General features: G+C 51.2%; 1 protein-coding gene across 3 annotated transcripts; it reads right to left on the bottom strand.

Moving 5' to 3' along the window:
• Nucleotides 1–3675: 3675 nt before the first annotated feature.
• On the bottom strand, nt 3676–15404 carry LOC104336178 (interleukin-20). 3 transcript variants are annotated; one of them, XM_075442999.1, is made up of 11 exons: nt 15191–15404; nt 13704–13807; nt 13132–13266; nt 12362–12396; nt 10406–10573; nt 7530–7682; nt 6147–6344; nt 5970–6035; nt 4995–5147; nt 4515–4589; nt 3676–4407 (listed from the first exon to the last, which is right to left on the bottom strand). In XM_075442999.1, the coding sequence occupies exons 6-11, from the start codon at nt 7656–7658 to the stop codon at nt 4330–4332; spliced, it is 699 nt and encodes a 232-aa protein (XP_075299114.1). In that variant the 5' UTR covers nt 7659–7682; nt 10406–10573; nt 12362–12396; nt 13132–13266; nt 13704–13807; nt 15191–15404; the 3' UTR covers nt 3676–4329. The 3 variants fall into 3 exon arrangements, with proteins under 3 accessions (XP_075299114.1, XP_075299113.1, XP_009940290.2); XM_075442998.1 differs by lacking the exon at nt 12362–12396; XM_009941988.2 differs by lacking the exons at nt 10406–10573; nt 12362–12396; nt 13132–13266; nt 13704–13807; nt 15191–15404 and having other exon boundaries at nt 7530–7881.
• Nucleotides 15405–20765: the final 5361 nt, after the last annotated feature.

The raw sequence follows: 20765 nt of genomic DNA, 5'->3' as shown, positions 1-20765 counted from the left end.
ATTACAGCGTCACGTCTGGTGTTGGAAACAGCGCTGGACAGTAGAAGAAACCCACAAGTAATGAAGAGAAACAGAAAATGTTTTGAGTTTCTCATGTGCATTTTCATCAACAGCAGGAATTGATCACAGCGTGACATTAATTAGTATGACACCCTCTCAGCAGCCTGTGTAGCTGATTAGGCAATAGGCACCAGCGTTCGCTGGCACTGTATCCATCTGCACGGTACAGACCAAATTCCCCAGCGCAGCTGAACCAAAAGCCTCGCATTTCTGACTTGGAGTCGGCACAGCTGAGCCCACCCGTGCTCCTCTGCCCTGGAGCCACCCTGCTGAGGTGGCCTCAAAACCCACCCTTCGCTTAATAGACCTGAGCCACACATCACTCACAGGGTTTCCCTGGCTGACTTCATGTTCATCCAGGCAGAAACGAGGATGACTATAATTAAAAATTGTCTCTTGGTCTTATTTTCAAGAGAGGATGACTAAACAGAGGAAAGTCGTTTATTGATGCACGGATTTCCAAAGAGCAGCACGACACTGCTGTCTGTCAGTTAGGTGTGGGTACAGAAAGCTGAACACCCCGCAGATAAAGCAGTGCAGGAACCAGTGATGATGAAGAAGTTGCGACAAAGCAGGGAAGCAATTTTGCCTGAGCACCAGGAACGGGACGGGCTGTGACCGCCTGGCGAAGAGCGGGGCCGCGGAGGTGTCCGGCAGGGCCAGAGCTGCTCAGGAGAGCAGATGCAGAAACTGCAATGACAAATTCGAATTCCTGAGCCTGTGTTGGTTACCTGCAGCTCTGATAGCAAGCCATAAAATACAAAGAATGTGTTGTGTTCCCCTAGCCAGGGTCTGCCCTGACGGCGTTAAGGTAATGCCACAAGTCTATTTCTGTTTCAGTAAAATATTAGCTGTGCTTTAAAATGCAAACAGAATGGTAGCTGAGCAAGGCGCCGGGCAATGGCTGTTGGCGTTAGCCTGCAGGCACTGAGATTTCAACAAGGATAAGCCCCAAATTATTCCAGAGTCATGGACCTCCCCACAAGAAGTGCTGAGATGAGCTCGGCTCGCTGTGAGTAGGAGGGCAGCAGCTCTGAGGTGTGGGTGCTTCCGCTCCCAGCCCTGCCTCTGTTCCCAGGGCTGCTCTCACATCCATGTTGCGATAGTCATCACCTTGCTGACAGCAGAGGACCTCGAGTGTCCTGTTATAGCTCACCTACCTCATCTCCACGGCTGCGTCCCCTCAGCAGCGTGGTGGGAAGGGGCTCGGATGGCGGAAAAGGTGCAGAGGGGCCAGGACAGGTCCGCACCCGCCCAGAGTTGCTGGAAGTGAGAGGATTCTTCTGGTGCAATAGGAGAGGCGTGCGCTTGGAAAGAGTCCCCGGGGGTGAGCAGTCATAAAGCTGCAGGAGAAAGCTAAGGTTTGGGAATTTCTGAGAGGAGAAAAACGCCTTTCACTCTCCCTTTGCAGATCTGCTTCCTCTTCAACCTGCCCGACGGCATCCCTTTCTCAGCCCCGCTCCTCCCACGCCACGATGGGCACAGCGAGCATGAGCTAACCTCCCGCGGGAGGTGCAGAGGGCCAGAAAGGCGGGTGGGCTGAGCACCCTGCCAGCGGCTCTGCCTGCACCCCTCAGCCCCGGCAGCTGCCTGCTCCTTCCCACCGCTGGCACTTGCATTGGGCACCCCGTCTCCAAAGGGGCATGTCCCTGGGCTGCTGCCGCTGCTGGGAAAGTGGAAACTCTTTTTGACATGAAAGCAGTAAAACATGCACGGATTGAGGCATGCAACCCTCCACACAGGGTACAAAATCAATGAAATCTGGTAAATAATAATAATTGTGACAGCGTAAGCCGAGGATGTGGAATAAAATGCCTACTTCTCACTCAAGCTGTGACCCAGAGCCCACCACAATCTGCAGACAGGGCCACAGGGACCTCACCACGCAGCCCCATCTCCTTCACCGGAGGGTTCGCCAGACGTGCCGGCTGATTTCCTTCGGTCAGTGACGAGCGGTGGTATCTCCTTGCATCACCACTTCATTCCTAATGGTTTTTATTTAACAGAAAATCATGGTATGTGCAACACACGGCATTCTTCAGTGGTTGATTTCATGGGTGATGGTGCTGAAAGATCGGCTTACGCGAACACTGACGGAGTGTGGAGGGATGTATTCACCCGTTCATGCCCTGCCATCCCAACAAATGAAAGCTACACTGCAAAAACCCATGAGGAAGCAAATTAAGAGAATCAAAGCCCTGAGAAGCTTTCCTTAATTTCCAAATATTTGAGGAAGGATAGTGAGCAATCAAGGAAATCATTCCTTTAAAAGTGAATCACCAAATCCCGCTCGGAGTGAAGCATACACGTATGTGCTGTAGGCAAATGCTGGTGAGCTCACCCAGTCAGGTCACCAGCCAGGCCATTTTGGGAAGGGCATCCCTCCTCCTCCTCCTCCTCCTCTGCAGCTCTTCATTCTGTTCATGCCCGATGCAAGGCACAGCGCCCGCCAGACTGACACAGGGCTCTGGTGATCCCAGCATGCTGCTGGAGGTCTTCTGATGGGGATGAAACCAAAGCAGTAATAGCTCCTTCTCGAGCACGAGGGGCTTCTTCCATAATAGCAAAATCCTGTTAAAGACACTCTGCTGCAGCTAAGGCCTTGCCCGTGTCACCTCTGTCACATCATTAGAAATCGCCCAAGCTGGGATCAGCCAGCCCTCCATCCATCTCAGATGCTGAAACTTGCCTGCGACCGTGGGCAGGAAAAGGAGAGCTGGAGAGCGTTGGGCTGTCCCATGGGACCAGAGGGCTGAGGTTTGTGCAAGCCTGAAGGATTCAGACTTAACAGCAACGACTCGACCCTAACAAGAATAAAAGCTGCCCAGAGCCAGGGGAGAGCATGCAGCACGCTGGTTGTGCTCCTGGCACTGCAGCCTGCAGGAGTTTTGGTCCACCATGCTCAGCTTATTTGATCCCTAGAGCAAAATGCACGGTCAGAGATCTACCTTTAAGCCTTATGTCTAACGAACGCAGCAGTACGACTTTATCACTTGAAATATTAGGACTAGAGTGTTACCAGGGACACAAACGTCCAACTGCTTTCCAAGCAGCTTGTGCTATTAATCAGCATTTACCTGGGCCCTGACACCAGGAGTACATAACACCTCTTGGCTTGGAGAGATGATCTGGGTGGTCTTGGTTCATTTACTAACACATTAGTCCTCTGCCACTGTCAGATACTACAGTGATATGTGTACTAACACCTTGTGGGAAAGCACAGTGGAAAAGGGATGTGGAGCATGCAGAAGCAGTGGGTACCAGCAATGTGTGTGCAGTCACCGGCTGCTAAAAGAGCCCAAAAGAGGTGAAAATAGACCAGAGCTATAGGTTATGCACAGTGAAAATGGTCTCGTGGACCAGCTGGGGTGATTTAGTATCATTCAGGCCTAAACTTTGGTCTCTCTGGTATGCCAGGAACGATGCATCACCTCTGGGATGCTCGTGCTACCAACAGTGACATCTGCCATGAAAGGGCACCACACTGAACTCAGAAAGTTTCACCAACAAGAAACATATAATTCCTCAGAATTTTGAAGAACAGACTCAGCACAGTTTCAAGTGGGGTTTATTTACAGTAATTACAACAGATTTCCATAGAAGTTACTACTGAGTGTCAGTAAATTACACAATACAAGAGCCTTTCTCTATTCAGCAACCACATATCTTGCATAGAACGTTTTCTTTTACTGAAAAGGCAGAAAATATCATCTGAAAAGGAAACACAGATTTCTAGGGCCTGACACACCTGCTAGGACCTGTTCTTGGAAGCATTTCTCACCCTGCGCACCTTGTTTAAGGCAGATCAGTCAGTGGCGGCAGTCACGTAAGACTGAGCCCAAATTTATGAGCACTGCTCTGCAGCATGAACTACACCAGAGTAGTTCCAGCAGACACTCAGCACTCATGAATATGCGTTCCCTATATAAAAACTGTATAAATTAAGCAATACTTATATTAAATGATCACAGCTTATGTCTGCTAGCCAGAGAAACCCTTTTAGATTTTTCCCTTGGAGAGCATCGTTTGATAGAAGTCAGGTAAGCGAGTGCACACTGGTTCGATCAAACTCGATATTTCCATCTGAATGCAAGACGCTGCTGCGCTCGCCCCTGCACCCGGCCCGCAGAACACCCAGTGTCTGGCTGAACGCAGCGGCAGCCACTGGGAAGCTGCACTGACACAGTACGGTGTTATCCCGCTCACCGCTGGTGTGTGCAGCGTCCCAGCAGCTTCGGCCTTTGGTGGGTCGTTGAGGCCTTCTGCTCTCTAACGAGACTTCTCCATCCAGTCTAGCAGGATGTCCAGCTCACCCAGGGATTTCATTGCTGCAGATGTGACATTCAGCTGAAATGGTACAGACGAACAAGTCGTGAGCAAAGACCGCGAGTACAACCCGATGTAAGGAGAATCTGAATATCCGCGTTAATTAATGGACTTCGTCATCAACTTACCCCCTCGTAGTTCACAAGTATTTGCTTAAATTTCTCAGTGGATTCCTGTCCACACATGCACTTATTTTGCTCATGCTAGAAAAATAAGATAGAATTCATTAGTTTGAGGGGTTCGCTTTTAAAAATAAGAGATCACTTTCCAGTTATGCTGGAAATCACCATATAGACTGAGACCTTGTTAAACCGTAGAAAACGCTGCACGCCCTTAAATCAGACTTCAGCTAAGAACAGAGTCTGCTTTGATAGACAGAGGGACAGGATAAATATTGTTCTTGAGAACTAATGTGGGATGTGTCTGGTGAGTGGGCAAGTGTAAAAATTTCTCAGCGGACATACACACTCCTCACATCATGCTTCTTTGTATTCTTTTTAAAACCATTTTTATATATACAGATTGTGTAACTTTATAAAACACTTAGGTTTATTTCTACACCAAATACTAACGGATGAAACTGATCTGTAGCAATACCCCAGACTTACACACTGCTCAAGTTTCCTCTTCACGCTGAGGAAGGAGTTGGCTATGCTGCTGATTTTTCGGTTGATAAACGAATCCTCGGTCTTGCAGTGTTTGAAAACTTTATCCACGTAGAAGTTGAAGAGGTGATGGATTATGCAGCATCTATCTGAAGACTTAAAGAATAAATTCCATGTTTAAAAGCTCTTCCAAAGTGCTACAAACCTGTAGTCACCAACCTTTCTGCCCTCTTCTAGAGTAAACCATCTCTAACTCCAGGCGAGGTAACTGAGCACGGAGGGATGTTTTGACTCACACAGAGCTTTTTCAGTGATGCTTGATGTAAACTGATAACACGTATACGAAATTATTTTAGACTGATTTTCCAGGAGATCCATCCTCAGCAAGCCTCACTGCGTCACCAAAATAAATAGCTGATTTTGTAGCTGGGGGTTAGAGGTTGAGACCTGAGGCAGTGGCCCTCGTCCAGTGCTTTAGAGTGTGAGAGCGCTGCAGAATGCTTGCTCACAATATATTTCATCTCCCAAGATCACATTCACCTGCTTTGGAATCTTTAATAGCTTTCCATCCAAATCCTGACTCACCTCGCTATGCCTCCACCAACCTGTGGTGGGGAGCCACAGCTAAAGCTCCAGCAACCGGAGCATCACACGCAACAAAAAAATGAAAAAAAGAAAAAAGTAAAAACCAAAATCTCTGCCCACCATTTCTGGAAAGTCAGTCAGGGTGAAAGCCCGGTGCAGGAACCGGCAGTGGGACACCCACTTCTTTTCACATATGTGATCCGCATCACTTTATCCTCCCTGACCTGTGCTGTCTGCCAGCGTCTGCGTTTTGCCGGAACTTAGAAGTGACGGCACCGAGCAACGCCCCAGATGCCCTGAGCTGGTACACCTCAACACCTCACGACTGGTGTTTGGGTGCTGGCTGGGTGAAATCGTTCAGGGGAAAACTGGAGAGACGGTAAGGACACCCACCTTCACCTTGTGCAGAGAGTGTGGGTGAGACAAGATGCTGAGGGTCCGGACGGGGTCTCTGGCTTGCTGCACGGGAGAAGACAGGGCTGGTGATGCACACGCTGGCTCCAGGAGGGCTTCAGGGGCGGCTGCCTAAAGAGCTGCCCCTGCTCCACGAGAGCCCCAAGCAATACTTACGATGTTGGCTTTAATTGCGGTGAAACCAGACCTAATCTCAGCCATGCTCATTGAGACCCTGCAGGGTCCGAAGTGGAAGATTTTGTTCCCAGCTGCTGGCATCAAATTCAGCCAGCACGACACGGAGCAGAGGCAGAGGAGCAAGCGGGATCCCTTCATGCTGCTGCAGGATGCAAGCACAGCAGGCTGCTGGGAGACCTGTTCACGGCAGACAATACTGCCTTACCATCTCTCCTCAATAACACCTTTGTGATATTTATGAAAATATACAAGTCTTCTATAGTATTTGTACATGTACACATGTATTAAAAACTCCACACTAATTAGTATCCTTCTTTATTCCCCAAGTGCAAGAGAGAAAAAGAATCAAATAAACCCAAGTATTTAACAAAAGATACCAAAAGAAGAGAAAGACAAAGAAAAAAAAAAACAGAAAATACCAGTAAAAGAGTGCATGTAAACAGAGAAAGTTCTTCTGAAAAATTTTCATCCGAAAAATAAATACAGATAATTAAATTTTTAAAAGCCTGCTGACTCAACAGCAGCAGGAGGTAACTGCGACTGAGAGCAGCAGATCTCAAAGTCTGATCACAAAAGAAAATGCTTTCCCTCAGAAACAGTGTACTTCAAATACAAGTTTTGTTGGCTCTAAACGTTAAGTTTATGAATGGAAAAAACCCTTCCAGAGATGCATTATAGGAATACAAGGAAGCACAGACGAGTGCGTAGAGCAAAAGGATAGAATCAGTATTTTACCTTGTTCTTTGATGCGGGTTCACCTGCCTCACTGACATCTGACCTGAAGAGCTCCGAAGAAAGCTTTTTTATCCAGGTATCGGGAGGAAATAACTCTTGGATTAACTTTTGGGATTTTTCCTGCTTTTCCCAGCCTGTATTTCCCTTTGCAATTTACTGAATTAATGAGCTAGTGGCAAGGACCAACTCTCTCACCCACAGGTGTTTCCCTGACTTACGGAGGCGGGAAATCTTGGCATTGCTGTATCATTTTTCATTCGGGAAGCAGGATGTGACCAAAAGGAGGGACCATCATGGAAGTTACATCCCCAAAATGCCAAGCTCAGGGGTTCCCCCCAGCACGGAGCCGCGCTGCCAAGTCCCTCCTGGGAGAGGGGCCATTCCCGGCTCGTCACAGAGGCATTGGGATGTGGGAAGCCGAGCGGCATCACCCCACTGGGATGCCAGTGGTCCAAACCCCCCAGGGCGGGCAGGTTTCTGGCAGTAGGATGTGGCAGGTAGAAGAAGTAGCATGACTCAAAGTTGGCAAGACCTTTCTCCATCACTGTCCTGGCACACGGGGCCTTCATCTGCCGGCTACGGGGGACCCTGCTCTCAGGCTTGCTCCTCAGGTGGGTGGACACTCACCTCCATCAGCACGTCCCTGGTATTTGGAGACCAGAGATGCTCAGGGCAGGGATTTGTGATGACACAGCTCCCAATTTGGTCCCAGAGGAAGGCTTGGTTTTCAGGAGCACGCGTGACTTGGGTGATCATTATGCACAGTCCAAAGCTACCACCCTGCAGAAGGACAGAAACTTCACTCAAACCTTTAAAAGTCCACCAGCCCAGCAGTCGCAGGGAAGTTCTACCTGTAAGCAAAGACTTCGACTTGCAAAGTCTATCGTTACCCTGCCACAAGCACTAGTTACTGAGAAAAACTGATGCAGCTAAGGTCCTTGAGCAGACTAGGCACATTCTTCTAGTGATGTTTCAGATCCATGCTGTCCCCAGGGAGCAAGGGTTTGCCAGCTGAGCCATGCCATCACGTGAATGTGGCAGTATGGGTGCGAAACCCAGGCTGGATCACCATGCTTTTGGCTCCGAGGTTACTTTGGTTGCTTCTGTAACCCTTCTGGAGATAGCTAGGTCCAGTCTACAAATAAAAATAAGCAGTTAAAGCATCTTCTTGGACTACCTGTACCCAGCAGGGAAGATCAGATGGACTAGAGGGCATGGAGGTGGTGAGGACATCCCTCTAACCCCATAGCCAACCTCCGGAGTAGCCACGATGCTCTGGGTGAGAGCAGCAGCCCGAGCGTGTGCCCACCGCAGTGCAGGGGCATCTTGTGTGCCCCCGCCTGCGGGCCAGGGCTGTTGGATGAATTTTGCTGGGTGAGCAACTCATTGATAACCAAGCTCAATCTGGAGTCTCTAGCCATCATCAGGGGAAGACTAGGCAAAGAGGTTTCATACCCGTGCTCGTCATAGCATTGCACTGAGTATTGCTGAAACTACCCCAAATGCACTTCCCTCATCGCTGCGCCTTCGCGTGCGAAGCAGCCAAAAGGCAGGTCCAAATCCGCAGCGGGGTGCATTTGCCCTTGCTGAGGCGTTGGAGGGCTCCTCCGCAGCGCAAGGCTGCTCATCCCTGCCTCCCTCCCCCAGTTGCCAGCTGCTGCCTGCAATTGCAGCAAAAGTTTGGCTTGGGGCAGAGGAATCGGCATGGGCAGCGTTCCCAGGCAGCCCGGCGCACACCCAGCCGCAGTGAGGAAACGAGGGAAGAGGCAATGTGCTCTTACTTCATTATGCAAATTACAGATGAGAAGCAGGAATTTCTCTTTTTCCTTTTGGTAACTGAACTGACACTCAAGACAGCTCAGCCAAACTCCAGCGGGCAAGAAACAGCCACGGGTTCGAATTGCCAGCCAGTCCAGCAGAGGAAAGGTGCTGGGGTGATGGGGCAACAGGAGTGACACGTCACATTGTCGGGGTCCAGGGCCTTGCTCCGTTACAGACCCCTGCCTGCTCCTGGGCGGGAGACCCTCGGCCTCTCCATCCTGTCACCGGCCGTTTGCGAGGCAGCAGCAGCAGCAGCGTGACCCTCACCGCAAGGACACGGAGAATAACCATGCCAGAGGTAGGACACAATCCAGATACTCCAAAACTAAAAATTAAAAACTATGTGTGCAATGACGGCGACCGATTACCCCAAGCGCTGGAGCCGGGGGAGGGCCAGAACCCTCACTTTTTGGAGCCGATGGGATGCCGTCGGCAGGGATCTCAGCGTGTTGGACCAAGTCCTGATGGAAGCAAATCACAGAATCACAGAATGGTAGGGGTTGGAAGGGACCTCTGTGGGTCATCTAGTCCAACCCTCCTGCCCAAGCAGGGTCACCTACAGCAGGCTGTAGAGGACCTTGTCCAGGCAGGTCTGGAATAGCTCCAGAGAAGGAGACTCCACAGCCTCCCTGGGCAGCCTGGGCCAGGGCTCCGTCACCCTCAGAGGGAAGAAGTTCTTCCTCATCTTCAGCTGGAGCTTCCTGTGCTTCAGTTTGTGCCCGTTGCCCCTTGTCCTGTCACTGGGCACTACTGAAAAGAGCTTAGACCCATCCTCCTGACACCCACCCTGCAGAGATTTATAAGTATATATTAGGATCACCCGGGCTTGGCTTTCCCCACGCAACCTGCCCGAGGGAGGCTGTCATCTACTTGCCAGCTACAGCAACATGGAAAGGTCCTCAGTAAAGCAGCATATGCTCTGGGAAGGAAGAGGAAAAGGAGAAATAGGGACTTCTGAAACACAGCAGCGTGACACTGCAGATGAGCTCAGACAGCAAAATGGGAACTGCCTCCCCTGGGCGCTCTCAGAAGAATTCAGCCTCTCGCGTGCTGCGGCACTGGGGAGCGCGCTGGGAGAGGGGAAGCGGTCCTCTCCCCGGGAGCCCTTCCAGGCAGCTCCCAGCTAACGGGGGTGGGCTCCTCCCTCGGGATTTTATGGTAGGCACGTTGTGACAGGGCACATGAAAAGAGGTTACAACGCAAATAACAAGCAAAGGCAGCGCAGAGGGTTGGTAGCCAGCTGCTGCTGTAATAGGGAATTAAAAACTAAGCCCCGTGTACCATTAGCTTGTCTGAGCAATCATTTATACCAAGCCTGTGGTGGGCAGCACAGCTGCATGTCCCCCCTCTGCAGCAAGGCAACTGGAAAATGCACCAAAGGGGCCGGCAGCCCGGCAGGGCCGAAGGGAACGTCCCCGGTGCAGCCTGGCAGACTGCCCTCGGAGCAGCCTCTTGGACCGTCCGGCTCTCGGCAGCTCCCACCGCGCCCGGACCGATGCTCAGCCGAGCTCGCACCGCCGCCGCGCAGAGCTGGCATCACCGCTATGGCAACGGAAACATCTCGACGACAGCAGAAAGCACCAGGCTGCTGCAGACAGACAAATGGCTCGTTGAAATGACTAACGAAGCAGACGTTCCTGGAGAGCCCGGGAGCGTGACAGGTAGAGGAGACACCTACTCACCGACGGCCGCTTGCGTCAGGGAAACTCAGCCGCAGCTCCCGGCCCTGCTCCTGCGTTGGGGCTGGAGAGCGATGCCCCATGCACGCCGCTCGCCGTGAGCGCTGCCGACCCAACTCCACATTTAGTCACTTCAAATATCCGAAAGCTTTTGTTTTATCCTAAAATATCCTTAAAAAACAAAAATATCAAGCTGTTGTGACCTGAGGGAGCCACGCTGTCACGAACTGACCTCAGGCATACATGAACACTAGGTTTCCAGTAAAGTGTTTCAGAGTGATAAGGTACCAGTTTCAATAGTGCATTTCGATGTAGTTTCATGCTGTAAGAAGATCTGATAATACTTTGCAGACCATTCTTGGTTTGCCATTCCTTGCTGTTACTCATATTTCACAGCAGCTTTAGGTACACCAACATTTCAGATCTGAGGTTGATAACGGCTTGTACACAGAACCCCAGAAGCAGACAATGCGAATGACAGAAGCGCCTCCAGTAATTTTAATGTAAGAAAAATTGAGACTTAATTACAAAGTCCAGCAACAGTATCTAAACTCAGGAACTCTGCCTTACACCCTTCAGGAAAAGGCATGCAAAAAAACATCTTGGCCACCTGGAACGAAAGTGTTTGTAGGATTTTACATCTTTCCTGGTAATACTGTAGCACACTAAAACCCTTGCCACAGGAACATAATTCTGTTTCCACAGGCAGAAGAAAATATTTCCACTTGGCTATTGCACACTAGAGTAATTTCCTATGTACTTGAAGTGGTGTAAATCATCAGACAGCCCTACCCTAATCCCAGCTGGGAGCTAATGGGAAGATGGACTGTCCCAGTGGTGCTGTGCTGCAGCTCTGAGTAGTTCTCAGCGCCTTAGAAATCAGAGGTGTAATTGTAAAGCGGTCCCCTGGCCCTCCAATCCGGAGTCCATCTCAAATCTCGTTTGAACAAGTGCTAATCTGGTGCGGTCCTCTTGAAACCCCGGGATTCACAGCAGCACCCAGATGGGTGTCAGCCACCCCGTCCTCACTCTTTCCAGTAGCTTCCGCACCGACGTGCTTTGCTCTTCACGATGGCAGTGTGCTCCGCAGCTGCCAGCGCCCTGTCCCAGGCTCCGAAAATCTGTCTGACCTTCTCCCTCTTCATTAGCGCGGCTCATTAGCGATAGAAACCACGGGCCAGCTACCCTGCAGGCTCGCCAGCCCTGCCGCTCGCTCAGCCCCAGCTCTGCAATGCTGCTGACAAAAGTAAAAAATTGTTTTTCTCAGTAAACTCGTCAGATGACTCAGAAAAAAACCTCTGCAAGGAGTTCTTGGCTGATAGGTGTGGTACATCGTGTGCCCTCTTCTCGGTCACGTTTCTAACCATAACCACTTGAATAATTCTGAAAATCAAACACTGGGTACTGCCTTTAGAGAGTGACAAGCTAAGCATGGCTCAGTTTAGTGAAACGCAACTTTTATCCAGCCAAGCACAGGAGATGTCCAAAGCCATGGGAGCAAAATTCAGGCCGTTTCCCAGGACCTCCTCCCAAGCATCTCGTGGAGCATGGGGCTCTCAGCAGCTTTGGGACCTCCCCTCACAGGCAGAGCAGGTCCCTTTCCAGCGCTCAGGAGCTTCGGGAGAGCCTGGGAGAGTGTCCCCAACCCCAAGATGATGCCTGAATCATCCTGGCTTAGGTCATCGCCCATGACTGTCCCTCTGGGGCTGTTTCTGCTGTGTCCTGCTACCTGCAGCCCAGCCCAGGCTGTCCCCAGGCGCACGTCCCATCGGAGAGGAGACAGAGCCACCTCCCCTGGGAGCATCACCCCATTGCGGTGGGTGGCCCCGGGCTCACTGGGTGTCCTTGGCCAGGTCATGGCTGGCTCCCAGCTACGCAAGGGCTGCACGTCACAGAAAATGACGCTGCCTCAGCCACCGCCTTCACGGAGCAGATGTGACACTCGTCTGCGTGACTCACCCGTGGCAGTGCTGCTGCCAAGCCAGGATTGCACCCTAAGAGGGAAAAAAAAGAATGGCAAAAACTGCACTCCCCCCACCCCGTAAGATTCACCTTTGCGGAGGGGGCAAAGCGTGGTGGGGGATCTTGTACACTGACATTTCTGTTCTGCAGAAAACCATTCATTTAGTCAGCAGAGTGGGGGGTGTTGAAGGTTAGATACTTGCTGCCCCTGTTTTGATAAAATGTGAACTCCTAGTTTGGTTATCACAAATGGCATCTTCCCCAAAGGGAAATGCATATTTCAGGTCTTTACAGTTTAATAATACAGCTAAAGAGCAGCTCCTGCTCGCTTTTCTTCAACCGTCCACCCCTTGGGTGTCAGCCACCTCCGTGCCCAGGGATTCCTCCGCCTGCGAAGCGCGAGCGTGCAACGTGCATGCGCAGAAAGTCACCCGTCCAGCCAAAGTCCTGCCGGGCTCAAGATCAGGCAAGCGCTCGAGCTGCGTGTGACACCAGGGACCAGCCCAGGGGACGTCAACACATTCCTGCTAATGTCGGGAACCGGCTGGAAAATCAAATTCCTCCTGGGATATTTTCACCCCTAAGCTGCAACAGCTCAGGAGTTATCCAAAAGCTTTAGCAGCTCCCCTGCTCGGGTACATGTCACTCTTTCACGATCATTCCAGCAAGATTTCCCAGTCAGAGAGTGAATTTCAATAGTTTGGGTTTTTCTTTTCTACTTTTTCCTCACCACGTTAAGGAAATTGGCTATTTCAGTAAAACTTTACCTCAAGTTGCCTGAAAAACATTGCCCTGCCATTGAAGACGAACGGAAGCATCCCCGAGAGAACGATGGCAAGCCCAACGCCCACGCCGAGATTTGCACCGGTCTCCAAACGTGCCTGTGTTTCAAAGACTCAAATCTGCCAACGAGAAGAAACACAGGCTGAACAAATGAGGCTTTTTCAGTTTCCAGGAGGTCTCAGAAGCTTTTTGATGTGGGCATCTAACATATTAGCAATTGGGCTTCTCTCAGCAAGTGGCAATGCCAACAGACAGAAAAGGAAAATGCTGCAGCACAGTCAAGCTTTCGAGCTGCCCGAGAAGGGCTCTCGGTGGCCTGGGAGGACCAATATGTCACCGAGAAACGAAACTTTCTTGAAAGGTCTTTCAGAGGGAGAGTGCTGTGATCAGTGAATATGAAAAATGATCTAAGCAAATCGAACTTCCACTTTCAAAACCCACAAGAAGCCCCCATGCATGCCTTCCCTGCACAATTTAGATTTGTTTACCGTGCTCGCTTCGAATTTTAAACTTTTTTCTTTCTTGCAATTGGCACTACAATCCTAATTCGCATTACCAGCCATGGTGACGCTTCCCTTGTTCCAGCAGTCCTGGAAGGCTCCTGTGGAGACCGGGTTGTGCTGTTGACAGGACGAGTTTGCACCTTGGAAAGTGGGCAATCTCAGAGAGACACGAGACAGGGAACCAAAGAGGAGACAAAAACAAAATTAGCCAAAGCTGAAGAAAAGAACTCACTCCAAGGATGGGGATTTTGCACAGAGAGCCTGGGGATCCCCAGCTGAAGCCCGTGGATGCTCCTGTGACTCACGGCAGAGCTCGTGCAGGCAGCTCTGGGGTGCTGCTCCCCACCAACGGGCCCTTTTTTGGAAAAGGCCGGTTAACGTTTAGAAAACCAAAGCTGAAAATGCCAATGAACCATCCCAGAAAAGGGCATCGTTTATCAGGAGCTGCCTGGGGCACACAGAGATTTAAAAAGCAGAGGAACCACACAGAGCAGAACAGCAGCACGCGCGCAGCGATGCCGAGGCTGATGGTCTGCGCTCCCCGGTGAGCGGCAGCAGACCCGCGACGCTCACGCACACGAGGCACAGCGAGCAAGGTGGCTGCTAGGCAGACGGGCTGCTTCTTGCTGAAAGATCAAACCACCCCCAGTTCCTCCTCCAAAGCTTCAGACAGAACTTTGAATGGCACGGCTTTTCGAATAATCACAGTGATGCCCGGCAGAGAAATGTCCTCCACGTACGCTGCCGCTGCCACCAGGACCGACACGGGGCTGCAGGCTGCGGCATGGCAGATGTCAGGCCATCATCTGCTGAACTGCACGTACCTAGCGCCCAGCTCACGTTCCTCCCGTCCTCGTTTTTGGAAGAACTAAAAACGACAGCAAAAGTCACAGAGGGCATTTTTTTAGAAAACTGTGCTTGGTTTGGGATTTGAGCAAGCCGTCGAGCCGGCTGTCCCACACAGCGCCTGGGTTTGCCCGGGAGGGTGAAATGTGCTGACGGCGCAGGCTATAAATGATGCCTAATAGAGGAGAAACTGAGTGCTCACTGCTATCAGCTCAATTTTTGAATTATCTGGGGAGAAAATGAATCACTCCATTAGCCAGTCAGAGCTCTCATAGATTTAGCTTTCACCAAAACTGAAACTTATGTTTCAGTAAATTAGCGGTGGATTCTGTACATAACCCAGCTCTTAAACACGAGTTTCGGTTTTGGCTGGGTTAATATTGCCTGGAGCGCATATTAACTCGGGGCTTGAATCAGTCTCAATTTCACAACCCCGAGGGGCCAAAGCTGGTTTCGCTGGTGCTGGAGGCATGCGAACGCGCACTGAGGCACCCAACGGCGGGCAGGGACCCAGCTCTGCCTGCTCCGGCCCCAGCCCCAGGGCACAGAGAGACAGGAGGGGAATCACAGAATCACAGAACGGTAGGGGTTGGAAGGGACCTCTGTGGGTCATCTAGTCCAACCCTCCTGCCGAAGCAGGGTCACCTACAGCAGGGAAGGACAGCAGAAAGAGCTCTTGCTGGTGACTTCCTACCTTCTTTGCGAATACGTGCCCCGTGGAAATGAGAAAACACAGGCAAATCAGCACCAGCTCCCCTGGAAACAGGGATGAGGACAAGCCCACGTTGGAAAGCCTCCTGTGCTGTTTGTCCATCTCCTGTTTGCAGAATTCCTTTAATCCAGGCCGGCAGATGCGCATCCCTCCCTGTGCCGAGCTGCGCAGTCATCCTCCCCTGCTCATGCAGATAGCTGGGCTGACGAACGAAGCTACAGCTAACGAGGAGCAACGCCGAGCTCAGGCGTGGCAACCAGTGCCCCAAGCAAACGGCCCGGGGAGCAAAACCAGCAGGGCACCGGAGGAGGGGTTTGGAGGGAAACGCTGGCCCTGGCGAGCTGTACTTGCAGGGTAAGGGCACGACCTTCCCTGGACTGAGCAGGATGCCTTCTCCTTGGAGCTCTGCAGGGTGGCTTGAGGAGATGGCAGGGAAGAGCCTGCTGTCAGATTCCAGATGCTCTCCAGAAGGCTGCGAACACACCCTGCGGCGGGGCCGTGCTCGGCGCCGGGCTCCCCACGGACGCGGTCTCGGCCCCGGGACGAGCAGGATCGCCGTGCTGGCTGCCCCGCGGCTCCGCCAGCTGCTGAGCACACAAACCCCATTCGCAAGGTCCGTACGGGGACCTGCGCATCCCGAAGGGTTTGTCCCGAGCCTTGCACCATCCTCGGCGCCGGAGAAGCCACCTCGTCCACCATCCATCACCACCACCGTTTGCTCCTAGGTATAAATTCTTGGGAAATCATGCTACAAGGCAAAGTTAAGTTTTCCAGAGGTTTCTCCTGTTATTGACCTCCCGGTATGGCTCTGCCCCAACCCCGGCACACACGGGGAGCACCGGCTCGGCCGCGGGACGTCAGCCTGGGCAGACCCACGCAGGCAGGCTCAGCCCTCTGCTAACCAAGGTGTTCTCGGATCTTGGGGAACACCAAAGACTCGGTCACTTGCAGCACGTTTCCCCGCTGCACAAAGCAACGGGCAAACCCCCTCTTAGCCACAAATATAAACCAGGGGCATCGCAAGGATTACGGCTCTTACATTTGACTTTATATTTTCAGCAAACGCGCTGCCAGCCTCTTCCAAGGAGCAGGCCATGAGCTGCCCATCTCTCCGTTCCCGACAGGCAGGAGACAGCTAGCAGAGGAAGTTGGCTTCAGATCTTTTCTTCTTCTTCTTTTGTTTTTCTCCTTCTTTTTTTTAAACACCGTTTTCAGTGAGAGGGGTTTTCCACCCTTCAGCTTCATCTTCCACTTCCTAGTTCCAGCCCTCAAAAGCTATATGGAAAGCAGGAACCAAAAAGAGACCTAAGTGCCTGATCCCGTTACTGAAGCGAGCCTTTCTCGGACTTCCATGAAAAGATAAATCCCGGGCAAACTGCCGAGGAAGCGCAATGAGGGCAGTGCTGGGCAGAAGCAGAGCAGAGACCCCAGCTCCCGCGGAGGGCAGCAGGTCGTGCGATTTCACCAATAGCTTTTCAGTCGCTGAACCCTACTGCTTTCACAACTGAAGGTCACATTTTCTTTGGGTCTCTGTAATTAAAATACAACCCGGCTGTTTTCTGGTGAGATATCACCTGTTCTCTCTGGAGACATAAAATTTAAAAAAATTTAAAAAAAAAAGAGAGAAAACAGAAGGGTATCTGAACACATGGGGGTACCAAGTTATAAAGAAAATATGTAAAACTCTCTGAAATCTCCAAAAAGCACATCTGACGGATCATTTTTTAATCAAAATATCTCTGCTTATGTATGTGAACTCAAGCTAAGGTTATTCTTCCTCCCCCTACCTGTGGCACAGCTGGGTGCACACCCTGTGCTGAGGCTGTTAATTAGAAACTCCTTACCTGAAAATAAACAGATTCTGCAAAAAAACCCAACACTCCTAGCAATTCTATTTGATTGCATTTTTCTCTGAAAGGGCGGCAGTGTCAGCAGCAGGCTTAGGGCTGATTATTCCGGGAATCCACATCCTGAAATTGGTTCCCGTTGCCTTGGCTTCTTACAGGGGCCTCCGAAATGTCAGATTTGAATACAGCCCTGCACGGCCACCACAACTTCTTTTCTGCTTGAGTAACGCCCCGGCTCAGAGCCCGGGCTTCAGCCTGGGCCGACCGGCTCACCGGGGAGTCCCAGGGGCCACGGCATCATCACACCAATGATTTTGAAGTGGAAAGCCACAGCGGGGGCACGCAGGAAATCCCCCGGCAGCAGCGGGGATGCTGCAGCATCCCTCACGGCGCCGGGGACGCCCTGCCATCACGTGCCATCATGTGCGGCATCGCCGGCCGTGGCATGTGCTTAGCTGCATGTTGGGGGTGGAAAAGAAAGCCCGGGATTTCTCAACCCGCAGCGTGAGCTGCTCAGCACCGTGCAAAAAAACCCACCCCAAAACTCCACCGCGCGAGTGACGCAGCCTCGTGCCTGGCTTCAGATGCTGCTGCGGAAAGCAAGCGAAGCTGCCTCCGTAGCTCAGCCCGAAGGTCACGTTATGCTTCCAAGCAGCTGGGTTGCACGATCTGATTTCTCAAACCATGATAACTGGTTTCTGTCTTATGACCATTCATAACTGTAAATAGTTTGTGTTTGTATTATTGGTCAGAGTGTTGATGCTAAATCATGACAAATGCAATATTCTCCAGAAGATCCACACCCCCCAGTAATACCAAAACCAGAAAAAAGAAACTCATCAGAACAGCACTTGTGAAATGACCTGTTCAAGACAGGAGTTGCTCAAAATTGCCTCTGTAGGATGCTCAAAAAAAAGGCAGAGAAAGAGATGGCTGGGTAAGTCAAGACAGACCATATATTTGACCAATTTTGCATACTTTTACCTACCTGGCTTACCTGCAAACATATCGCCTTCCTCTGAGAAAACTCGTTCACCCTCCCTGCTCGTGGACAGCACACAATCCCCACTCCCTGAAATGCCAGTGCCGAGATGTCCGTAGTTTCTGTAAGGACAGAAACAGGACACTGCGGTGAGCATTGGAACATCCCTGACAACAACTTATTTGAGGAGAGGAGAGGAGGGGAGAGGAGGGGAGAGGAGGGGAGAGGAGGGGAGAGGAGGGGAGAGGAGGGGAGAGGAGGGGAGAGGAGAGAAAGAAAGAGGAGAGAAAGAAAGAGGAGAGAAAGAAAGAGGAGAGAAAGAAAGAGGAGAGAAAGAAAGAGGAGAGAAAGAGGAGAGAAAAGGAAAGAGGTAATAACAGCTCCATTTGTAGCTGCTGCCTTGCGGAGCAGGGAACGGCCTCACACGGGCAAGGGCAGCATCGCTCACCCGGCAGATGGCCTGACGCTGCATTGATGAAGACCCAGCGACAAGAGCGTATTGCAGCAGCACCGACCTCCCCCATGACTCCACAGGCTCCTCACAGAGCGGCTTAAAATGGCCCAGTACATGGAACCTGGGGAAAAGAGCCCAGCTCGCTCTGCTGGGTGGGCAGAGGGCACCCTGAGATCCCACAGCAGGCTGTTAAACAGGGGTGTTATTCTCTGTCTGCCTTACAGGCTGCAGCAGACTTCCAAATATTGGGAGTTTCATGTATGCAATGAAAAAAGTGCGAATATTTCTCCCTGAAGTTAACCACCAAAACACTGAATCTACAGGCGGGAGGAAGACCCCATTACCTGATGCTTTTAGGTGACAATTCCAGCTTGATCTAGATCAAACGGAAGTTCTGGACCTGCTAAGAACTTCTTCTGTAATGCTCTCTCTGTGTCATATTCAAAGTCATATTAGAGGTCAGAATAAGGTCTTCTACTCATGATTAGTAACCTGCTTCTGGACACTTAGATGTTACAAGACAAAACAATGACACTGGTTAAATTTCCAAAGAGTAATTTGGGATTTACCTGTTGAGGTCGAGATGAGTCACACTGCAAATTCCGACAAGGGTGCCAGAAAGCAGGTTTCCAGAAGAGAAAAATCCAACGTCATGCCTTGCCAGCTAATAAAAATTCTTGAAAGAAAAAAAAAAAAAAAAGGCAGTCCACTTTTTGCTTCACCCATCAGGAACTGTTAGTCATCAGCGATGGGGCTGCTGAGAGTGCAAACGCCGTTGCTTCAGAACTGCTCTTCACATAACGTGAAGAAAAGGCCACCAAGCCTCTGCTTCCCCCAGAGCATCACGGACAGCAGATCTCCCAGATCTGAAGGGATGAGAAATGGGGAATTTTTGATAAGGAAAGAAACACACACACCACTATGATAGCCTGGAAATCTAGGGGATCCTCCAAGCTACCCCTAGAACACATAGTGCATAAAACACACAATGTTCCTTTGTCCGAAAGCAGTGAAAGAGACCAAGAAGGACAAAAATGTAAAAACTTGCCTGCATAAAAGTTTGCCACCATAAGAAAAGGTACAGACATAGGCAGCTCCCTTAATACACAGTGTGAGATGCCACCCTGCTCCGGAGGACGGGACCTCGGAAGACCCCCAAGCCCAAGCCCTGCCCATGCAGGGTCAGCCAGCGCAGGTTGCCCGGGACCACGTCCAGGACAAACCTTTCACCATGCCTTGCTGTGGTGGAAAATCATTGCCTAAAAGCCACTGATTTACTGCAGAAAGGCAATTCTGCTGTCCTGCTGGGTGCTTCTTGTGAACAGGCAGCTCTGCAAAGTTTGTGGGAGGTGGGGTCAAAGTGTATGACTAGCTTTTGAGTAACAGACTTTCCTTCCTGAAATGATCATCTTGGCAAACATGAAAGCTGTTTCCTAAAGGTTTAGAAATACACCCACATCCCCCGGACACTCTTTAGGAAAAGGTGCTTTATTCATTCATGCAGCCGCTTCGTCGTACTGCAGAGTCAATGCATTTCCACAGCAGTAAGCAGGGGTGAGTCAGAGCGAAACTGCACCGTCAAGAACCCTGACACGGCAAAGGAAACGCAGGTAAACACAGCAGCGCAGCGCAGCGCGCGGGCCAGAGTTTCCTCTGTGGAACGGACACATCTGGCTTACGCTCGTACCAATAAAATAAAAAAAAATACAAGCCAAGTTCCAAAACAGGGAGGAGGGAATTGCACAAGACTGAGAACCGCTCTGCGCGCTCCGAGTGTCAAACTGCAGTGACTTCATGGAGACCCACAGATTGCTCAAAATACGAGACGTTTGGAAAGGAGCGCTCAGCTCCTCGGCAGGAAGGAAGGAGGGCTCCCGGCGCCGGGCCACTGCGGCTGCGCGTGGGAGATTCCCATGTGCCCAAAGACCCTTTGCTTGGCAGCCCACAAGGACACCAGCGCCTGAACCTACAGCTGAGGCTGAGAGTGACCCCGCTGCTGCAGGGGACCCGATTTGCGGAGACGTGCCTGGGGCTGCATCCTTCACTGCAGGGTTTAGCTCCAGGCTCTGGTCCAGCACCAGGCAGCCCGTGGACCCGCTCTGGGGCACTGGCTCCTGACAGCGTCGCACCCACTGACCTTAACACATCAGTTTCGATGCCCTGATGACACTTCAGCAGCTGTCTGGGTCTCGGCAGCGAAGCTTTATTGACCGGTGGCAGGTACAGATTAATGCAAAATAAGCAAAACATCCCCCCGGGTGGGAGCCAAGGGGG

Source organism: Opisthocomus hoazin, chromosome 25 (genome assembly GCF_030867145.1).
Source record: "Opisthocomus hoazin isolate bOpiHoa1 chromosome 25, bOpiHoa1.hap1, whole genome shotgun sequence".
Lineage (NCBI taxonomy): Eukaryota > Metazoa > Chordata > Aves > Opisthocomiformes > Opisthocomidae > Opisthocomus > Opisthocomus hoazin.
This window is presented reverse-complemented; position numbering and strand designations above follow the sequence as displayed.

What these genes read in the sequence shown, in the direction of transcription:
- LOC104336178 (XM_075442999.1), bottom strand. Translation starts at nt 7,658, where the DNA reads ATGATCACCCAAGTCACGCGTGCTCCTGAAAACCAAGCCTTCCTCTGG. An exon ending in CCAGGGACGTGCTGATGGAG is followed by an intron (nt 6,345 to 7,529) that starts GTGAGTGTCCAC and finishes TGCCGTGAACAG; the next exon opens with GTCTCCCAGCAGCCTGCTGT. An exon ending in TACTTGTGAACTACGAGGGG is followed by an intron (nt 4,408 to 4,514) that starts GTAAGTTGATGA and finishes GTACCATTTCAG; the next exon opens with CTGAATGTCACATCTGCAGC.